The 22,471-nt window shown below is 40.6% G+C and overlaps 1 protein-coding gene and 1 long non-coding RNA gene across 4 annotated transcripts in view; one reads left to right on the forward strand and one right to left on the reverse strand.

Annotated features, from left to right (window-relative positions):
- kalrna (kalirin RhoGEF kinase a) overlaps positions 1-22,471 on the forward strand; it is a 142,634-nt gene that overhangs the window by 88,467 nt on the left and 31,696 nt on the right. For 2 of the 3 annotated variants that reach the window (XM_071482376.1, XM_071482355.1), the window contains exons 39-40: positions 9,109-9,187; positions 9,418-9,585. In XM_071482376.1, coding sequence (XP_071338477.1) covers positions 9,109-9,187; positions 9,418-9,585 — 247 coding nt within the window. Of the gene's footprint in view, positions 1-1,328; positions 1,495-9,108; positions 9,188-9,417; positions 9,586-22,471 lie in introns of those variants that run through there. The other variant, XM_071482364.1, reaches the window with a different exon arrangement.
- LOC139623813 (uncharacterized) lies at positions 9,592-20,786 on the reverse strand. Its single transcript, XR_011691593.1, has 3 exons — positions 20,392-20,786; positions 15,517-15,667; positions 9,592-13,167 (listed from the first exon to the last, which is right to left on the reverse strand). It is a non-coding gene; the product is annotated as an uncharacterized lncRNA (long non-coding RNA).

Consider the following 22,471-nt stretch of genomic DNA (forward strand, 5'->3'; position numbering starts at 1 on the left):
GAAGAACTTTTAGATGGATTGCCATGAAATCAAGTTTAGATGTCCATGGGTCTTAGAGGATGAATCCTCAGACTGCTCCTGCAGCGCCACTATGAGGTCAACATTCATGGTTTATGGTGAAATGTCTCAGCAATTATTGAATATAACATTAAATTTAGTTCAGACATTCCTATTGCTCTCAGGAAATATCCTAATAAAGTTGAATGCTAAACATCAGCATGTATGACATTTGTATTTAACTTCTCAGTGTGTTGAGAATCACAGATGAAATCAATTCATCTCCACCGTATTGCTTTGCCAGCACAAATCTAAAGATGGATATCTCAAACTAATTAAACCAAATCTATCTGCGTGGCTGGAGACCACGTGTACAGAAGAAAAAGGTGAACTGACCCTTTCATACAAACAATTAGTACCAGTCAGACAATTACAATTACAAACTATTTCCCTTTACGTTCAGTTTAATTTCCGTTATCCTGTACATGTGACATATTTGGTATTGCAGTCACATGGAGGTGTTTAAAAGTAGTTTTGCAGTTGGGTACAAACCAAATCATCGGGGAATCTCCCCAGCCGATCTGCTCAGCTAAAGTTGGCAGCCCTGATTCGTTTTGTCCCAGTCTGCGGCAAATCGACTGTATGTGACTCTCACTTTTTTAAAAATTCATTCTCCTGTCGTAGCTTGACTTTGTGCAGCTGTGCTGTGGATGTGATGAAAAGTAATATCTCTTATTGTAACTACTTTGGAAGTAACAGACATGATCTAGTGAGTAACTAATATTATGTGATGTGGTGCATAAAGGTTTTAAAGGTTTCTCAGAGTATTTTGTGATTTTAGATGAAAATGTTCCCTCATACAGCTACAACACTTTTACACTGGCTAGCAGTCGTTTACGTGTGTGTGTGTGTGTGTGTGTGTGTGTCCTCATGAATCAAATGCAATCAGTGTCGGGTTCAGACTGAAGCCATACAGTAGCCATCTGCTGGTCATATGACTTGTGTGTCTCTCACACACACACTCACACAAAGACACACACATAGTCATGGCAGTTGAAAGTGGTTTAGTGCACTAGTAGCTTCCAGGGAGTGGGAGAAATGTGAACACACTGACCCACACACACACACACACACCAAGGAAAGTGCCATTCCCATCAAGCACAAAGCTATGGCTGTTTGTTCTCTCTCTCTCTCTCTCTCTCTCTCTCTCTCTCTCTCTCTCTCTCTCTCTCTCTCTCTCTCTCTCTCTCTCTCTCTCTCTCTCTCTCTCTCTCTCTCTCTCTCTCTCTCTCTCTCTCTCTCTCTCTCACACACACACACACAGAGACAGAAGGAGAGAGGGAGAGAGAGTGTGAGGGCGTGTTTGTGTGTGTGGCAAAGACACAAATGAGGGAGTTGTCAAAGACAGAGGGAGCGACAGAGAGAGGGAGAGACAGAAGAGGAGAGGTCGACATGCCAAAGTGGATGAGCTTTAAACTGTTCAAAGAGAGCAGCAGAGTGAGTACAAACTGCTGGACTGCACACACTGCACGAGCTGCTCACTCACTCTACTAGCAGATAAAATACTGGTCAGCACTTCACAGTAAACACTGTTTTCATTCAGCAGTAATAGTAATCACAGATGCTGTTCTACTATGAGACTGTGTGTGTGTGGAAGAAGCGCTGTCATGTGTAACTGAAGTTATCCACTTTTGGTGAAATTTTTTTATTTAAAATAGCTGCAGTACAAATGTAGTGAAATCAAATGATAATGACTTCAAATGTGTGACTGTGCTCAACCAAAGTCTTAAAGTTTAATTTCTTTAAACAAACATTTGTAGCTGTGATCTTGTAGTGTTTATTTCTGTTTATTTCTGAGTGTTGTAGGAAAAGTCACAACAAACAGGGTAGCTGGAATTAGCCACTTCTAACTAGTTTTGTCTGTCTAGACAAACACTGTACTAGTCATTTGTATATTATTAATAGACCCAATCCTGTGGTTGACACAGTGTTTGAGCTCACGTTGACACATGTCCTTCCCAACATTATTTTTAATCCTGTCTTCAGACAAACTTCTGTTTTGACTTGCATGAGTGGAACTGCTGAGAGAAAAGACAAGTCTGTTTGCAGTCCTCCTCCGTCAGCTGTGAAGAGTTTTCTTTTTCATTTCACTTTGAAACCTGAGACATGTTCTGAGGTTTGACCATTGGTTTGTGTTGAGGTTCGGTCACTGATTCAGATGCTAATCCAGATCATACGTGCTGTTGAGTTTCACTTAGCGTGTTGTAAAGTTGGACTGCAGGAGTGTGTGTGTGTGTGTGTGTGTGTGTGTGTGTGTGTGTGTGTGTGTGTGTGTGTGTGTGTGTGTGTGTGTGTGTGTGTGTGTGTGTGTGTGTGTGTAATGGGGGAGATTAATGGTTAAACAGGGTGTGTGTACTAGACAGACAGGAAACAGGCCATTAGCTGCCACAGAGAGACTGGATAAATGAAATGTGAGTGTCCAGACGGCTGAATTGAAATTGGTTTCATTCAGATTACACAGCAGAGACACAAGATGAACGGTGTACACACCCTCACTGTGTTATTTAACTTTTGGACTGCATGAGCGTTGTGCAACTACGGTAAGAGGAAATGACTATTTTAATGTCTTCATTCAGATTGCCACTGCAATTACCCTGGATTTGGACAGTGCATCTACACTTCTCTCCACAAAACAGTAACAACCAACATTATCACATGTTGTTTGTGCATTAACAGTCAAAGACTCTGACTACAAGATCAGAAGTCTGTCATGTGCAGCCTTAACAGTTAAAACAAAGACACACTGTAGTATTTTGGAAATCTATAAATCTCTTGAAATTTCACATATTTTAATTTATTTTAATTTGTTATTGATGCACTCCATGAGAAGTTAATGCCTTTGTTTTTGTTTGTTTACTTGGCCATTTTCATTTTGGGAATTCATCATATGCTTTTGAAAAATCCAACTGTGGGCAGGTGGACATCTGTTTGCATAACAGAGTTGGTATTGAGTTGGTGGTGCTCAGTTTAGTATTTCTGCTAAAGTGCATGCAGTGGAGTAAAGTGCAGTGGAGCACCTGCAAAGGAAGACGTAATGATCCAGAAATTCTTGGTTCTGAGGAGAGATGAGAGACTTTTTTGTTCTTGTCTATAAAATCAGTTATTTATAAGGCACGTGTAGCAATAGGAGAGTTTAAGTTTTCCAGAGGGCAGAAAACATCAACGTTACACCAACTTGTTAATTTACTAAGGCTAACATGTTGCCTACTCACAGCAACATTATCATCTCATCCAATATATGTATTTTGAGTATGAAGAAGAAGATTATGCTGCAGACTTCTTTTAAGTACTCTATATGTACTGGCCTCACAGTATAGAAGCAGAGCAGTGCACGCCTGTGATGGAGTCGTTGGCACCTAACAGGAGTCAGTGCTGCTGTTTTTGAATTAAATGTTTGGTTTGGGCGGTTACAGTCTGAAACTGTCTCTGCATTTTTATTTGCTTTTTCAGTTGTCTTTTCCTGTGTATTGTAAAATAGTTACACAATGTAATTGGTCTCCCTGTGCAGTTTGACTGGGGCTCAGACATGATGCGTCTTTAATGTTTTTTTTTTTTGTTTTAACTCTTGTTACTGTATTTTCAGCCAGTATGATGGTGAGCTGGTTTGACTGGTTTATGTGTTGCTGTTCAGATGTAGACAAACACTAAACACCTGTTTACAGTTCTTACTGTTAAAGTCATCATAATGCACCCTGCTCTGCAGCATCAGTGCTTAACATGTGACATCAGTGAACCCAACGTGAATATAACACTGAAACACTGTCACATGATGAGCATCCGCATGTGTACAGTCATGTTTGTGCATTACAGTGTTGCTGTACACACACTGTAGGTGTCTGTACTGTTGTCTGCTCCATATGTAAACATATAGAAGGCAACGTGACACTGTGACTGCTCTCTCTAAGAGCCATGGATATCACATTGATTATCAGCTGTCATTGTTAACCTGTGGACAGCTGCACACACAGGGACATGAGGGATTCTTCCCTGGCTTCAACTGCAGGAGGAAGTTGCATTTAGTCCAGGTCAGTCATCACTGTCTGACTTGTTGTAATCAATTTTTTCTTCAAGAAATTCATACATCTGCAGGCTATGTAACATACAAAAACACATTTATGTGCTGTGGAAGTATCAGTTGTTTTAGATCAGTGTTTACCTCCCTATAGACCTGGTATATAAGAGTTTGTAGTTCAGAACAAAATGTAGCCAGCCAGTCGTGCTATTATTATACTGTCTGCCCTTCTGCTCAATGTGTCATTTCTTATGGATGAGCAGTACATTCAGGTTTGACAAGCAAACCGTGCTTGACCTTTCCAGTTCACAGACATTTTAAAAAATGAAAATGATGGTAACAGACTATAGACTATGATTCTAGTCAGTCTTATGAGAAAATAGGAAAAGTAAAAACTTTGACAAAAACACCATGGTAGGAATGCCGTAGTACTGGTCTCTAAAGAAATATGTTTAAAAAAAACTTTATCATATCTGCAAAATATAATTTGCTAACAATTTTCATTGGTTTTCCCAGCAATATTTGCTTCTGGCAAGTAAGACATGATTAACGTTTTCATGTTAATATTTGGGCAACTCAAAGCCCTTGGTTAAGTTCAGGGAACGATCGCTGTCTTTGAGTGGTGAAAAAGTCAAATCCGACTTGAAGCACAAGACGGAACATCTCCAGTGTTGAAGTCAGCCGCTGCGGTAAAAGAGTGTGGCACGCACTTCTTACACTGGAGCAAAACGGTGCCAGTGAGTATAAGTACTACAAATGAGTTGCATATGAGAGTTAGTCCTTGGACACAGTGTTGCCGGTCCCTGACAATCAAAAATATTTCCACATAAGCGTACACTGTCACTCCGCTGAGTTATATGTACAGTTTTCACTCTGGCAGCTAGTAGAGCACTAAAACGTTTTCAGAGGTTTGTTCGTGTGTTTGAGGAACAGAAGTCATATGACTGTCAAAATAGCAGCTTTTTCAAATTAATGGTAATCTCCATGGCCTTTCATCTTGATTTATTCTTTTTTGCTTTCCATGGGTGACCTCGTGCTGCCCCTAACAATTGCAACTGAACAGTTGAAGCCATCACACATTTAACAGCCTGGCCTTTTTTCCATCCTATCAAATCAAAAATGAACCACTCTCTCCATAGCCAATATCTCATTGGTTCCCACTTTAAAACTGTTGTATCTGGCATCAACATGCGTCACATAAAGCAGTTAACAATTCAATTTTTTTGGGGACCTTTGGGACCAGTTCTGAATATAATCCATTGTGCTTAGTCCTGGTGAAAGGCGTCCATTGGCCATAACAATTTAGATTTTAAAACTAGCGTCACTCAATGTTGGGAAAAGTCCTGCATTCAAATGTGTACTCATAGTACAAAATCATATTTAAGTACAATACTTGAGTAAGTGTATCTAGTTGCTTTGCACCACTGACATCAAGCCACATAATTGAATAAACATGAGTAATTCACCTTGTGGCTTTGTCATTTACTATACTGGTGCTTTTCTGGTGATAATTCAAACCAGCCACCTACAATGTCTTTTCTACAGATGTGTGCATGGAGGGAATAAGAACTCTTGTGAGTGAAGCCAACATGGACCGCAGTGTATTCACTGAGTGCTGCGTGTCTGTGCTGTCTTGGAGTAGATTGGTATGAAAGGGGACAGATCTGTTGTCTTTCATTTTTTCCCTCGTTCTCTACATGAATTTGTCTTTTTAAAAACATAATACGTTTCTGCAGCAAACAGGTTTATCCGCACAAAATTAGCGTTTGTACATAGAGCTTTTTAAATAAACATTGTCAAACTCAATTCTGTCTTTGTAAAGTGCTCACAGGCGTAGTTTGCCTTTGAAGGAAACCATATCTCAGTATTTATCTACTTATCACTGATACATACTGAGCTGATAATGAATATAGGTTGCTGTGCATACACAGTACATTCAAACAGATCCAAGCATTGCTAAGCAAAGAAAATCTCCAGTGTCCTTCTCCAATGAATGACACGGACGATCTCAACAGGTTTCATTCGTTCTGCTGTTGAAGGAGGTGAAACACATTTGTTCTGCTTAACAGAGTCTTCCTCTGCTCTAACATATGACAATCACAAGCTGGTGTGTGCATGTGTGTGTGTTGCTAGTGCACAAAAAATCCGTCATATGACAGATAGCACCAGAGCACAAGGCACACCCTCAAACATAAGCAAACAAGACCAATCAGATTAGAGTGGTACTGAAAAGAGGAGAGCGCTTGCTCTGTTGGTGGGTTCTGTCACACTCAAAGTTTTTATATTGACAATAATGGAGTGAAATGTTTTCAGACAAATAGCTGAGTTAAAGTTTACTCAACAAATGTAAGTTACTAATAAAATGGTTAATTTGGATATCAAAACTTTTTTTTCCATTTTGATTTTAGGCACATTAAAAAACACCTGGCAAATCATAATAATTTACTGTGGAGAGTGTAATCGACAGCAAACAAAATGTATAGCATAGAAAAAAAACTGAATACTGAATTGATGTAAGAATAAACGACTATAACTGTGTAACTCTAATGTGGCTAACCAGCTTCCATTCCAGTCAGCTTAAAAACAAATGAGTGTCGTTCTGCCAAAGCAGGATTTAACAATAAGTGTGTCTGACTCAATAGACTTGAACATCATCTGATGAACTTTATGCTTCTTCGTGGTCCCAAACTCACTTCCTGGTCTTGAAACGCTTAAAATTCTGATGGTTAAACTTTGGCTTCAACAAATTCAGACAGCTTAAATATTTTCATCAGATTGTACCAGAGTGGTGGCTCAGTGAGTTTGCACATTTGCTTTGTTGTGAAACAATGATATAACTCTCAACAGGGATGCCCAATATTGTTGATGATGTGCAGAACATCAGGCCTTACCTGCTCATGGTCCACCCACACAGGTGTTTTCACTGATTTTGCCAGACAGATACTGTACCCTATGCCAACACGTAAAGGCTGTGGAAAGATTAAAGGTTACCACAGCATCTCGACTACCTGCTGCCCTTTGATATCAGCTGCTTCTTGCTGCGTCATACACTGCCTGCACTCCATATAAGCAGGTTTTCCCGCCCACACTGCAACGAATCAAACTGGATGCCTGCGCCAAGCGAATGATACTTTTATCAGCAGCAGTTTGGTGACGTCACAGTGTTTCCAGCATAGTTCCACCTTCAGCCTGAGCAGGCGTCTAATCAGCCAGATTAACTGAAAACACCTGTGTGGGGCTGCAGGGCCTTTTGTCGCTGTGTGTGTGTGTGTGTGTGTGTGTGTGTGTGTGTGTGTGTGTGTGTGTGTGTGTGTGTGTGTGTGTGTGTGCGTGTGTGTGGCCATCTGTCAGGTATAAAGTCACCTGTACCTTTTATAGAAACAGGGGTCCTTGTTGCTAGGAGATCTTTAGCCTGGCAAAGAGTGTCTCCTTACAAACGTACATAAACGCACACAGACAGACACACACTGACATTTTCCAAGACAGTGTGAGTAGAGCAGACGAGGCAGAGAGGAAGAGGGGAAGGACATAGATTCATTTACATTCTGGAGCCACTTCTGTGCCAATAGAAAATGATCTTCATGTCTGTAAACTGTAGATACTGGTACAACTGACTTAATGTATTTGATGTAACTTGTTTATAGTGGGGTTGTTGATATGAGCCCTGGTAGCAGCTCTGACATCTGTGTTCATATTCACATCTGCTAATTCTGATTGTTTTTGTCATATCTGCCACTTTTCAGATAAGTCTGTTGAACATAGCGACAGCTTTTCAGACAAAACACACCAGCTCAGTGTGATTGTGTAGGTGAACAAGAAGTAAAAAAAGAAAAAAAATATCCCAGCTCTGCAGTATCAGCAGTAACACAACAACACAGGACAGATCCAGGAGATGTGCTGATGTGCTTGGCTTAACTAGTTGTTACACTCCACAGTGAAGTAGAAACAGCCCATCAGCTGACTTTGTGTTTATACAGTCAACAGGTTTTCAGGTCAGATCAGTGCAGAAAGTTTTATCACAGTGTTTCTTTCTTAAACACACGTTTCGGCTGAAACTCAGCTGAATTTCTGGTATCTTCTATCTTGTGTTCACGTGGTGCTGCATTTGGACTGATGTGTCATGGCTTTAGCTCAAATGTTGTTTCAGTTTAACATGAGGTCAACACACCTCAGCAGCATGATGTCAGTTATATTGCTATTAAATGTCTGCAGTTCAGTTTACTTGTTATGTAACATGTTTATTATGACAGTGCAGTCTACAGCACGTACCACAAACACTGGCTGAAACTGTAGCTTACGTCTTCAGTTTGATCCTTTCCTTATCACGTTCTGTCAATCATTAACTCTGAAAACTGTCCAGCTGATGATATCAACAGCTGTATGGTCCACACTTAGTCAAGCAGACCCACATTTAAGGTCAATAGTAAAGCCAATCCAATCAGACGTTCCTGTAGCTGTCTTTCTGTGAAAGTGGAAATGGTTCAGGTTTAGCCTGAACTTTTGCATCCTCTCAGCTTTTATTCATGTTCAGTTCAGCTCTTTTTCTGTATGTAAGGTTCAGTGTTTGTTGTATTATCAAAGGAAAGTCGGGAACACGTGCACACCCTGTTCCTCCAGCCTGCAGAAAATTTACCTCTGCAAACACTAAAAAGTAGCTGCCGGGTTTTTTCAATCTAAAAGGTAAAGTTTACTAATTTAACTGAACATTGAAAGACTTCAGACAAACCTGTTTACCACCCACTGTGTGAAGTTCACAGGTACATGAACATCATGTTATGCACTAATCATTTTTCTGTGAAGAAATATTCAGTGTTTATTGTGCAAACACAGATGTCAGTCCTGACTCGGGGCAGGATCAAATTTCTCTTCCTTTGATGGATTTGAAGCAGAGTCTTTCAAGCTCAAATGTAGATTAAGTAGTTTTAGAAATTAATAACTCAAGTATTGACAAGGCTGTTTATTTGGCATATACACACTGACACACGCTCTCTCTCTCTCTCTCTCTCTCTCTCTCTCTCTCTCTCTCTTTCTTCTTGCAGCTCTCTGGTGGTTGTGAGTTGACAGTCGTCCTTCAGGACTTCACAGCAGGATGCAGCACAGAAATGTCTGTCACCACAGGTGAGAGAAACTTCTCAGTCCTGTTCACACTATTTAATCTGGATCTGCTGTTGACTCTGTCCAATCACAGTTAAAATCCAAAGATTGTTCATATTTTGGGTTAAACATACACCTGCTAAAATTAAGAGAAGTGATTCAGTTTAGTTTTTGTTTCATTCAACATTTAAAATTGAAGTGAAAACATCTGGAGTGCACAAATGTAAAAACCAGCTGTCTGCTCCTCTCTCCAGGTCAGACAGTTGAGCTGTTGGAGCGGCCGAGCGAGCGGCCCGGCTGGTGCCTGGTTCGGACCACCGACCGCAGCCCCCCACAGGAGGGACTGGTTCCCAGCTCTGCGCTCTGCGTGTCCCACTCACGGTCCAGTGTGGAGATGGACTGTTTCTTCGGCTCAGGAAAAGGTAGGAAGAACAAACCTGAAATCCACATGAACTTTGAACATTGACCTGGTGCTTAATCTGTAGATTAAAGATCAGAGGTTTTGTCAAGTTTGCAATACTTTGTTATTGCTCTGTTGTAAAGGCAGAGGTTAAAAGGGTCTTTAAACAAACAGCAAAATAAAGAAATATGGTGAAATAGAAAAGAGAAGGCATTATACATACTCAAGTACTCAGGATTTCTGCTCTGGCTCAGGATCAGCATGTTCTTCATGGTGCATCGTAGGTAAATGTAGTTGTGTTACTGAGTGTGACAACTATGTTGTTACTCGACAGCTCCAGCCATGACATTCTGTTGACGTTCTGTTGATACCATTTAATTTGTTCCACTTGGCTCTCACAGCAGAAACATTATAAAGTCTGCTTGAATTAAGACGCTGTGAATGAGATACACACTTGTTCTTTAGAAAGAAACTTCAGCAGTCTCGCACATAAGTTATGAATGAAATAAAACCTTGTGCTTATGTGAACTACAGTCAGTGTTGTCTGCATAAAACACAGTGCAAGTCAGAAGTGACACACACAGCTGCTCTAATTGAATTTGTGGAGGTTTTTTAAAGTGGTACAAAGTGGCCTGATGGATGGATTTCAGCCTTTACACAGTGAGGGAAGCCAGACCACCAAGTCCAGCTGTGATGTGTTTCCTAGAATTATGCTGACACTCTGGAGGGAAGAACTCATTCACTTATTCATTGGACATATGACTTAGCCTTTTCAGGGTTGCAGGGAGGCTGGAGCCATCCCATTTGACATGGAGGGAGGGCAGGGTACACCCTGCACAGGTCACCAGTCTATAACAGGAATTAAGACCGAAGTGTAGAAAATACATTAATTTCAAATTGAACCCTTCAGTTAAATCATGTTTATTGTGTTTCTATTGTTAATCACACTGACTGAAGTAGACAACATTGCTTTGTGTTAGTCAGGTCATTTCAACTAAACGGATCTGTATTGACCTCTATTGGTGAGATGTGGACACTACAACATATATGAAACCTGTCCTGCTTTATTCATCAAATCCCCCTCAGACAGACTGTGCAGAGCTCCTAAAAATAGATGTTGTAAATGGTTGTTGTGTAAACATGCATTGTTTATGGAGGAGGAGATATGAAGTAGGTCTTTAAATACATCTAACAAATGGGTTTAATGGAGGGTGTCTCTCTGCAGTAACACACTTTCAGGGTCTGAGCATGTGGAGAGGGTGTTTCCTCCTTTACACCATCAGGAAAATCTGGTCACAGTTTTAGTCAAAGTTTTGGTAAGGCCACTGAAAAATTGTGACCTTGTTGTTTCTGGTGCCTTGAAAAACAATTTAGAAACATGTCTAACTGTTAAGTTTACTGATGTGTGCCTGTGTCCAATATGACACTGGGTATTTTTTGTTGACTACTGAGAATAGATAAGTCTTCCTATTGATAAATTTAGGTTTATAGCGTAAATCACCAACTGGTCAGAAAAAGTAAATACATTCTAAAAAGACACTGGCTGTGTCTCAAATCACATCCTATTCACTGTGTATTAGAGTGTCAAACCAAGTGTGTAAATGTATTCACTGTATGGTGCCCTCTAAAGATCCACAATGCAACACAAAATGTGATTCTACTAACGATGCACAGTGAAACGCAGGTTACTGCTGTGCAGCTGTCAGTGATGACACATGTAGTGAATGTGTGGACGAGGGGCTGGTTGCAGACACACCCACTGTCTTATGCTTAATGGTTACCATGGTTACCATTGTACACAGAACTAGAACATGAGCTATATAGAAGAAATGACATGACATAGTACAGTTGCTGTGGTTACTGGTTTACTGCTTCTGAGATCACGCACACACACACACAGATTGAAGTGTAGTTGTTCTGTCCTACAGAGGGCACTGTGGAGCAGCTTTAACACCTCCTCCTTGCACCTGTTTCATGTGACCTTTGACCTCTGAGTGTGTTGACACGCAGCAGATTGTGCAGACGATGTCTGGATCAGGAAGTGATGAGTTCAAATGGAAACAGCAGCTCCTCATTATGAGGATGTGTCAGGATGAGCGGATTTCATCTCATTGCATTGTGGGCGTTGTACAGCACAGAGGAAGATGATGAAAATTCTTAGTCATTTACTGAACATCCAGAGTCACGTTTGTCAGGTTGCAGATGGAAGTAACAGCAATGGCTATTCAGTGGGTCTGGATTCAGCCCTGATCTCCCAATTCAGTGTGATTCTGATTTATAAAACCAAGAATCACTTCACTTGGATTTGGTTTGTGATGATTCGGTTGCATCGGATAAATACCAATAAATGTTCCATAAAGCGCTTCTCAGAATCTATCCTGAGAAATTTCTTCCATAGTCAACAAATGATCAACACTGTTGTTTTCTTGAATATAAAGTAATTAAAGAGAGCATTGTAAGGTTGTGGTTACACTGTAAACACATTACCAGGTTATAAACCTGTAGACGAAGGATTTATTTTTCCTGGCAATGCAAAATGACTAAAACATGACACATCAGTGTTTTTGGATATAATACAAATTATTTTTATTATCATCATTATGATAATAATAAATGCTGTCACATGTACTGTCAGTAGCAGACTGACATCCAATTAATGATCACTCTGAGCACAGACAGGGCTGAAACTGAAAGACTGCTTCTTAATCATCTGCACTGTTTGTGTTGATGTCAGCCTGATATCTGCAGACAGTGGTTAGCTAGCATTAGCTCTACAGCAGAGATGGTCTGAATCAAGTAGAATCCAAACAGAGTTCACATCTTGTAGCCAGAGATCATATCTTCTCAGCAAACACAAACAGAGCTCAGATCAATGTGAAGAATCATCTTTGTTACTCTTTAACTTCAAATAACCTTTCTTTGCATGTTGTCATAAGTCATTGTGCACAAAGCAGAAATTTTACACATCTTGCAGCCAGTAACCACTTCATACATATAACATTTAGTGCAGATGAATGTGTTACAGTGATTGATTTTGGAAATTTAACAATTAATATTCGATCATTCAAATAAAGATCACAATTAATTGGAATGGATCAAGCACTACTATTCACTAAACACAGACACACACACAGACACACACACAGACACACACACACACACACACACACACACATACACACACGTCTTATCAGGACTCTCTTGTATACAAACCTTAAAAAACTTCCTCCCACCTTCATACACACGCCCTCTGCTTTCCTTGTGTAACTGGCCCAGTGCAGCCCAGTTTACACTTTACGTCTTGCTAAGGGTTATAATCATAACAGAGGTGGTTCGTGTGTGTGGGGGATTTCTGTATACTGTAGTCTCTCTCTTTCTCTTTCTCTCTCTCTGTCTTTCTCTCTCTCTCTCCCTTGCTCTCTCTTGGACACACACACACACACACACACACACACACACACACACACACACACACACACACACACACACACACACACACACACACACACACACACACACACACACAACACGAGATCAGCTGATTTGCCTGATGTGGCCATGGTGTGTTTCCTGCTCTTGCTGATGAGAAGGATGTTTTGTATTTCTGTAGACACATGCAAATGCAGACATCAGAAACCGCTACACATGGAAATAAACACACAATCACACATACACACAAGTTTAAGATAGTAAGGAAACACTGAGGTGATCCAGATGTTTGACTACAGTGCTGCATCATGGTGTGTGACTCATCCGAGTTATCAGGCATGAGCCATGTGAAAGGAATAATAAAATCATTACAATAAATACTGGGAGCAGTTACACGTCAAACTGCTGTGTCACTTGTCTGAAATATCAGCAGGTAACCCAGCAAGATCCTAATAGGCAAGTCTTGCCACTCAGCAACCACCTTGACAGGTACTGTTCAAGCCTTTTGGCTCATGTAACAACACATGTTGTTGTTGAACTATAAACATATTATCATTTTTTAAACCAAACCACTTTTTAATCTAGCAAATAAAGGAGGCATTCAAATACTCTCAGTGTGAATTTTGTGCCACTGGCATAAGAGCTTTATGTATTGAAACCCAAGAAGTTAATTAAGTACTTTTACGCCTCCACTCCACAGAACAGTTTGAAAATAACTTATAAATGCGTGTATGTGCACAACAATCACTGAAAATAAACAAACTGATATGATACATTAATATGGTATTGGCACAATAGTCTTGTCGTGATAACTTACCTCAGTTATTATAATACCTGAGTGAAAGACTTCTGTAATTGATCTATCTGTAAGAGCCAACAGTGATTTAGTGGACATGCACGTTAGGCTGTCGGTGGCCACAACACATTTGATCTGGTCATTTTAAAGAAACAGGCAAGTGTCAAAATATATCTATGAGATCACAATGTGGACTATATGAACTGAAGCAGACATTATTTTGACCTTTGAACTAAAATGTAACCATGACCAAAACCTTAACCTAAGGTAACCTTAACAACAACAACTTACCCTAAGCTCAGCCCATCTGTTGTCACCGTCCAATTTTAGTTTTGTTATAAATTCACAAAACAAAATATATCACATTGAACCAGTTGTGAGAAAAGGTTATAATTAGATGTCTGACTTTCTCCTCTGTGTATAGAGGGGGAGCTGCAGAAGCTGCAGAGTTGCCAGTGTAAAATATGCATATGCAGAAATACATATGCAGAAATACAGTGCAGATACATAATATTTCATTCATCATATTTCACTTACACATTAGGGTGTATCCCTAAGTTATGTTGCTGCCCTCTCAAAAACTGGAACAAATCCAGCCAGTTTTGCTATTATCTGTGAAACCACGACATTTCATTAACATTTCTGCAGAAATGAAGTGATCAGGCATTTGCACACACAAATGACGCTGGCTCATATTTACTGTCCTAAATAAAACTTTCTGCACTCAGCTTTTGAAAATTATTTTTATTATTGCATCATTAGCTTATTTTAGCTGTTTAGTATTTTGCTGTGCACCATACATTCAGAGGACATGTATCCCACTGAACAGGCACGTCACACGAAGACTTTCTAGTTTCATTATGTCTGCCAAAAAGACAAGTAACACTTTGTCAGCCTTTTTCAAGTCACACTTGATTTCTGTTCAGACTTCCCACTAATACGTGAATGCTTTCTGTCGGTTGTGCCCTGAAAACCGTTGTCCGATGGTTTGAATGCAGGATTTGGCAGAACCTGTGTGTGCTCCCTCAACAGTGAAATGACTGGAGGCTGAAGGATATTTAATGAACTGTTCTCAATTTGTTAATGAATGAGTCAAACTGTTAATTAACCCTAAAGAGTCACTGCTAATTAAGTGAGCTGGATATAAACTTCTGCCTGGTTCAGCTTCAGCCTCTTCTTTCTGTACGCCCTGTGTGTGTGTGTGTGTGTGTGTGTGTGTGTGTGTGTGTGTGTGTGTGTGTGTGTGTCTTGAGTCTTGAGTCTTGTGACTGCTCTGTAAAGTAGGTCTCCTTGTCCTCTCTGAAAGACTGTGAAGACACTGAGTCTCTAAACTGAAAATCAGTCACAATGGAGTTTTGAAGTCATTAAAATAGGAGTTTTTCTTTTATCAGGACGTCCATCATTGTAATCACACAGTTTATAGCTGTGACTAAGCCTTATCCTGGAAATTGTTTTGATTGTTATCATCTTGCTTCTCTTCTATATTAACCAGGCTTATCCTTTTATTTTTATAAGATTGTAATGCTCTTTAAAAGCCCTTGGGTGGTATTAACTGGCTCTGTGTGAAACTGAAGTTGTTACTGATGGTGTGAAGTTATAGCTGCAGAAGTATGTTTTCCTGTTTCTTGCTGTAGAACATCAGTACACCGTGTATAAAATGGGACACTGCAGGGAAATAGAGCTGCTGGAAGCACTTTATCTAGGCTACATGCATGTGTGTTGTCTTACCTGCTGCTGCATTGCTCATCAAGGTGCACACACACGCACACACACTGGTGGGAGCATTTACAGTCCAGTGGTCCAGTCCATTGCTGAGCTTTGGCCTGATTGAGTAGATGTCCTGCTTTTAGTGAGGCGAGCAAGTCTGGTCCAAGTCTATCTATGATATAAACATGAGATAAAAAAATAAACATTGTACTTGAATAATAGTGCGATGGGGTAAATGACCCCAGCTGAGATCAGCTTTTTTCCAAATACTTTTCTGATGACCATTGTGATTTAGTGAGTTTTCAGGATGAACTCATGACTCTGTAATACCAGAAGCCTATAAAGACGTTACTGTTTTCAACACAGCACTTCAGTAGTGTAAAGGATATAGCATCACATTGTTATCATTTCTTCATAGCAACTGCTCTCAGTATGATTACAACAAAAAGCTTTATATACAACATGTGAGCAAATGGGAAGTAAAGAGTTACAATCTAATGCCTTCCATTAACGACTGAGCTTCGGGGCTGAGGTGCTGAAGGCTAAAAGGCAGCAGAATTCAGAATGAGGAGATAATGTATATATCCTGTGGCTCAGAGGTTACAGAAGCAAACGGCGCACATTCCCTCTGTCATTTCTCTCTCTCTCTCTCTCTCTCTCACACACACACCCACACCAAACCACACACAGTGCTGGAACCTAGCTCCACACAATGGGAAAGCAGCCCTCCACAATAATTAACACTGACTTCTGTTCAAGAGAAGTGAACTGAGAGAAAGAGAGAGAGAGAACTGTGTGTGTGTGTGTGTGTGTGTGTGTGTGTGTGTGTGTGTGTGTGTGTGTGTGTGTGTGTGTGTGTGTGTGTGTGTGTGTGTAGGCTCCTCCTCTGTCTCCTCCTCCTACCTCACTTGTTCTCTCTCCCTCTCCCTCTTTGTTGAATCTCAGCAGTGTGGACTTGAAGGTCTTACTGTACACACACTCTCCCAGTCAGTCTGCCTAACAAGCTGGTTGGCCAGTTAGCGATCGAGTCAGACAGCTAGAGAGAGTTGTGTCTGTGTGTGTGTGTGTGTGTGTGTGTGTGTTTAAGTGAGAGAGAGAGGAGTGTGAGTGTAGGATGTGTGTGTGAGCGAGGATGAAGCGAGGCCGGCGTTGCTGTGGATGGATCCTCGCTCGCTGCTGCTGCTGCTGCTACAATGGCGCAGGTGGGACAAGATGTAGAGACACGGGGACTGTGTGTGTGTGTGTGTGTGTGTGTGTGTGTGTGTGTGTGTGTGTGTGTGTGTGTGGGAGGGGTGGTCAGTGTGAAAGCAGGTGTTTGCGTGGTATTGTGTGTCGGCATGTGTGCACAGTCTGTGTGGTGGTGTTGCATGCGTTACAAGTTAGGAAGTTTATGATTTGTGTATGTGCTGAGGTATGAAGCCGAGAACAGGTTTCTAATGAGTGGCAGGAGAGGTGTGTGTGAGAGTGAGAGAGAGAGAGTGACAGTGACTGAATGACAAACCAAAAAAAAGCAAGAGAGAGAATTCCTGTCATTCTTTAAATTTTTCTTTTTTTGTTAATATTTGTGTTGGTGCCAGTGGAAACTGATTTGAATTGAAAATGAAGTGTGAAACAGGAAGTTATGTGTCATCCAGAGAGAGGGAGAGAGAGGTAGAGGGAAAGTGAGAGAGACACATAGAGACAGTTTCTGTCTTTGTCTCTATGTTGGATTGGGCAATCTGTTTTCCTGCAGTTCACTCAGCCACTGCTCAGGGCATGTGTGCATTTACATGTATATGTGTGTGTTTGGGTGTGTGCTGCTGCAGGTTATGACAGAGCATCAAAGGATTAATGATGACTTTACTGGAGTCATTATAGTCACGTTTTTTTAACATTTCCCAAGCTGTGCTTCAGACAGACAGTCCCAGTGGTTTCTGGTGTGTTTTCATTCAGAGCTGGGTGGTTGTTGGTCACCAGTTTATATGCACAAACCTGGTGACATGACTGTAAGATGCAAAGGTCAGGAGCAGCGGGTCTGCATAGTGAATTATGTTTCCTGCTATAGACACGAATGAAAAAGCACGTTGAGGTAACCTCAGATTTTACAAGCTTTATGTCGGATTTGACAATAACAGCAAAGGCAGTATCTAATTAGGTAAAGGAAAAAAACGTTAGTGTCATATTGAAACAAAGAAGGATTAAAGTTGGTGCTGTGCAAAACCTTGTTGAAATTTTAGGCTCAGGTCCCAGTTACTTTCTATTCAGACTGGGACTGAGTACAGCTCTGTGGTTTGTTTGAATTAAGAGGTCTATTGTAGTTTAACGAAAAGAGGTTCTTCTCAGGGAGACTTCTCTTTCCAGAAAAATCACAGCGTTTGTTGTTATGCTTCCCTGATGTGCAGCCTCTTGCAGGCAGGTGATAGACCTTCCTCTCCAGATTGGCAGTAGAACTTTGTTGTTGGAAATAGTCTGACTCAAACACTGGAAAATGACATTCACATAATTGGTTCTTGGCACAGCCATTTCAAAAGGTTATCATTTGGTTGTTTACTGTTGAGGACTTGTGTAAGTGTTTAGGAAAATGGTGCATACCTGAAATCATTGTCTGCTGTAAGCTTCAGTCAGTACAATAAATAACTAAGACATTTGTGGAACAATTAATATAGATATGACCTCTGCTAGCAGGCTGCTAATGCTAAAACAATCCAATAACTGCTTTAATTAGTCCAGTAATATTCAAAATGCAACACATACTTTACAGATGTATTATTTGTCTCCATCATGAAGGAGCAGTGTGAATTGTGAGGTTAATGTATAAGGTGTCCCAGGTGTGTGTGGGATTTTGATACCAGCACACAGACAGCCACAACCATGTGGTTTTTCTTGTCTCTGGAGAGTCTGTACAAAACCTTAAATGCATACTTTGGAATGGATTATTCTGCTTTTACTACTACGGTCACTTGCCAAAGATTTAAATGACAGGATCAATTTATAAATAAATTTATTTCCACAAATTTTTGAATTCGATGAAGAGAGCTCACATTACTCTCTCTCACTTTCTTGTACAGACTGCCAACCAATCAATGCGCTGAAGCAAGCTGGGATTTTGAAGTGGTTTTATTATGTTGACCAGCACACTGGCATGACTCCAGTTTACACAGCACGGACAGTTATGGTATTTTGCTTTGGCTGTGGCTGTTAGCTGAAAACAACTTGAAGGATGCACTGCAGCTTTAAGAGCACATGTTAGGTGTGTATTTGCAGGTTAGTGTTCTGCTGTGGTTAGCTAAAGGTTAACCCAGCTCTGAGTATGGACAGACAGTGGACTTTGGCCTCAGAGCCTCTCTGGAGTACAGCCTGGCACATGCTGGGCTGGTTACACTGGTTTCAGTGATGTATCTGATGAGATTCAGCTGCTTTCTGTGGACCTGTTTGAACTTGCTACACAAACTGGTCCAAAGTGATCTAGTTCCAACTATACAGCTCCAAACTCAGGTGAGGACACACCTTAGTGACACATTGAGATTTGATCACCTGGATCATAGATCATCAGGGGCACATGTGATGGACAGTGGCAACGTTTTCATGTTCTCAAACTGAACCCTCGGTGTGAAGCTTCATGTGAAGCAACACAGACAGCAGTGTATGTGGATCACTTCCACTGAACATCTGAGCAGGCCTCAGCACAGTGATATTGTATCTTATAGTACTGTGTTATCTACATTTTACAGGTTCTGATAGAGACTAATGTTTAATCTGATTAATGTTTAATCTGATGATGAATAAGCCTTTCAGAGTTTGGAGAGTAATCATTTTCATCTTTGTTTGCTTCAGGGTTAAACGTGTTCCTGCTTCCAGTCCTGTATATTCAATTTTCCTACTTTAAGGTGCTTAAAATTAATTTTATAAATGTTAAAAGATTGTTTTAGCCTTGGAGCTCAGCTGGTTAGACTGGTTTGTGTGGTGTGTCTCCTTCAGCATGCATCAGCATGTACATGAACTGCACACTGGCCCAGGACTCAGTGTTGCATTGATTGTCTTTAGAAAAGGGCAAGCCGTTTGTTGCTGTTGTTGTTACTGACATTGTTGATTTTGCATGTTTTTCCAGAGGCACACAAACAGGCACACACACAGGCGCACACACACAGGCACACACACAGGCACATACAGAGGCACTTCCTCATTCACTCACACAGTGGCTGAGTAATTGGGGGTGTAAAGTGATCCTTCCTTCCATCCATTACCCATTAAACCTGAAGATGGACAGGAAACTACCCTGAGGCAAACGCGCGCGCGCGCGCACACACACACACACACACACACACACACACACACACACACACACACACACACACACACACACACACACACACACACACACACACACACACACAGAGTCTACCACCAGAGATAATGGACAGAGACACAGCATTAGCTAAATCTTTGCTGCATTGCTTCATCAGCTGTGATTCAATGTTCAATCATCTGATCCAATAGTTTAATACTTCTCATTTAATCATGAAGTGTGGTCACTCGGAGCAGTAGAGTAACACAACTGATCTGTTTGTCCTAACAACCAGGCTTCATTTAGTCATACAAAAAGTACAAGTACAAAACCAGCTGACCATGCTTTGTATTCTACTTCTTTCTTGGATACAGAGTTTGTCCCGATGGACAGTATGTGATGCAGGAGTAAGATTAGGAGGTTTTCTGTCTTTTCCTAGTTATGACTTCATTTCTATTCCCTCCGGAAATTGATTAATAAAAGTAATCAAAGTCGTGAAGCGCCTTCTCTGACCAGAAGGACCCAAGAGCTTTCTCTTTACCAAGCTGAGAACTGGTAACTCTGGAGGTCAGAGGATGCACAGGTTTGACTTTGTTGCTATGATGACATGTTTCATGAAGGAGCTCACTTACCATGTTGTTGACAGAGAACAAGTCTGTGTTGGTGTCTGGAGTGAGCTGAATTGATTAGAAAATCAAGGCGACGTTTTCTAAGTTTACGTATAAAAATCAAACTGCGTGGATGTTTGATGAGGAGGTCAACAGACAGTTTCTTCCAGCTCCACAGTATAACACACGCTGTGCCAGGCAGTGGCTGTGAGACAATGTGGCATCCAAACAGGATGTGTATGGTTAGAAAAAGGGATACACACACACGTCATAACAAGCTCTAGTGCAATTAGAATACATTTGAAAGACAATAGTTTTTACAGAGGAGGTGAACTGTCCTCAGCAGCCTCTATGAAATGATTCACACTCAGTGACTTTACAAGCTGAAGTTTAGAGATTTGTGATGGACTCTTAGACTAAAACTTAGTCGTTTTAAAGTTTGAAGGCACACAACTGTGATTTAAAATATTGTATATATTTTGTGACTATGAGCCCTAGTTCTTTGACAGTGAGCCCTGTAGATCAGAGTTTGGGAGGATGTCATGTTGTTGAACATTACCACTGGAGGTGGGGCGTTTCTCAAAATATGACAGAGTCAAAGTGACTAGTTTTGCTGCATGATGACGTCCTCACTGAGAGGAGTGGAAATGATTCTGGTTTTGCTCATTGCATGGTAGGAAAGGGTGGACCCCCACTGCTGGTACCACTTCAACTACTACTACTACTACTGCTGATATACAGTACACCACTGTTAATATAAAGTGAAAAAACAGTAAGTTTATAGAGACAAGAAAGATGCTGAAATCATAAGTCGGAGCTGAAACATGTTTCTGTATCAATACATCAGTATTTGTTTTGCTGCCATTTAACAGGTCACAGAATCTACTGTCTAACTTCATTGATCCGGGACCATTGGGATATTTGCATACACACTACAAACATATCTCAATGTTACGACATGAATGTCATTTGCAGTTGTAACTTTGTGTTTGTGTCTCCATGGTGTCACATGAAAGCATCTGTAATAAATTATAACTGGGCTATTAAATGAAGAAGAAAGGACAAAGGGAGGAAAGAAAAAATATGATGCACTTTCAATGCATCAAAGATTATTCACATGGAGCACATGCTTGTTTCAGAAAACAATATCTTACATCTTAAGTTTTCTAACGACACTAACTTGAAATTTATGCCATAACTAAAACCAATTGGTTTACACTTGAAACAAATTCATTACTTCACTCAGCTGGAAAATGTAATACATGATATCAAGCCTTTGTTATTTTTTCTTAGAGGAAAAAAAAAGGTGATGTACTGTCTTATCATCAGAGTGGTGCCATAGTTAGATAATCAGTAATTGTGTTGGTGTAATTCATGTGGTTGTGCGTGTTTGTCAAATATGTAAGACATGAGAGAGAGAGAGACAGAGAGAGAGAGAGAGGTATGAGAGGAATGTCATCTTCCCAGATTACTGTCTCTTCCTGTCATTGACAAAAAGCATGATGGGAGGAGAGTGGGTGTACTACAATGTATTTTTCCTATAGTCTATTTATAAATATGACACTGCCTCTTATTCTCTGTAAAGCAGGAAACACAACTTTACATATTTGGAGAAATAAATAAATGTATATTTTTAGGTTGTGGAAAAAAGCCAAAACCAAAAAAAGGAAACACAGGTACTTTTTTTTTTTAATATTTTGGAATAAGAAATAATATCCTGTATTATGCTGTACGATGTGTAGCACAACAAGCAGAGTTAGGAGACTTGCAGGAGGTTTGATTCCCTGCCTGGCTCAGTGGTTGGAGCAGGTACACACCAACTACTTCAAAAAGGAAGTCAGGTACAGTATTCAAAGAGGAGAAATCGTGTGTGTGTGTGTGTGTGTGTGTGTGTGTGTGTGTGTGTGTGTGTGTGTGCGCTCGGTGGGCCTCACTACTCTCTGGTCAATAGAGCCATTCATAGACAAAATGTGTGTGTAGCGTAATTACAGAAAGAAACTGAGTGAGTGTGTGAGAGAGAAAGAAAGAGAGCAGAAACCCTGTTCTGTTGCATTCAGACCTCTGGTTTAGTGTCTACAGACTGGACATCGTGTGTGTGTGTGTG

The sequence above is a fragment of the Trachinotus anak genome, unplaced genomic scaffold, assembly GCF_046630095.1.
Source record: "Trachinotus anak isolate AG129_WGS33_773 ecotype Australia unplaced genomic scaffold, CSIRO_AGI_Tana_v1 ptg000001l, whole genome shotgun sequence".
Classification (NCBI taxonomy): domain Eukaryota; kingdom Metazoa; phylum Chordata; class Actinopteri; order Carangiformes; family Carangidae; genus Trachinotus; species Trachinotus anak.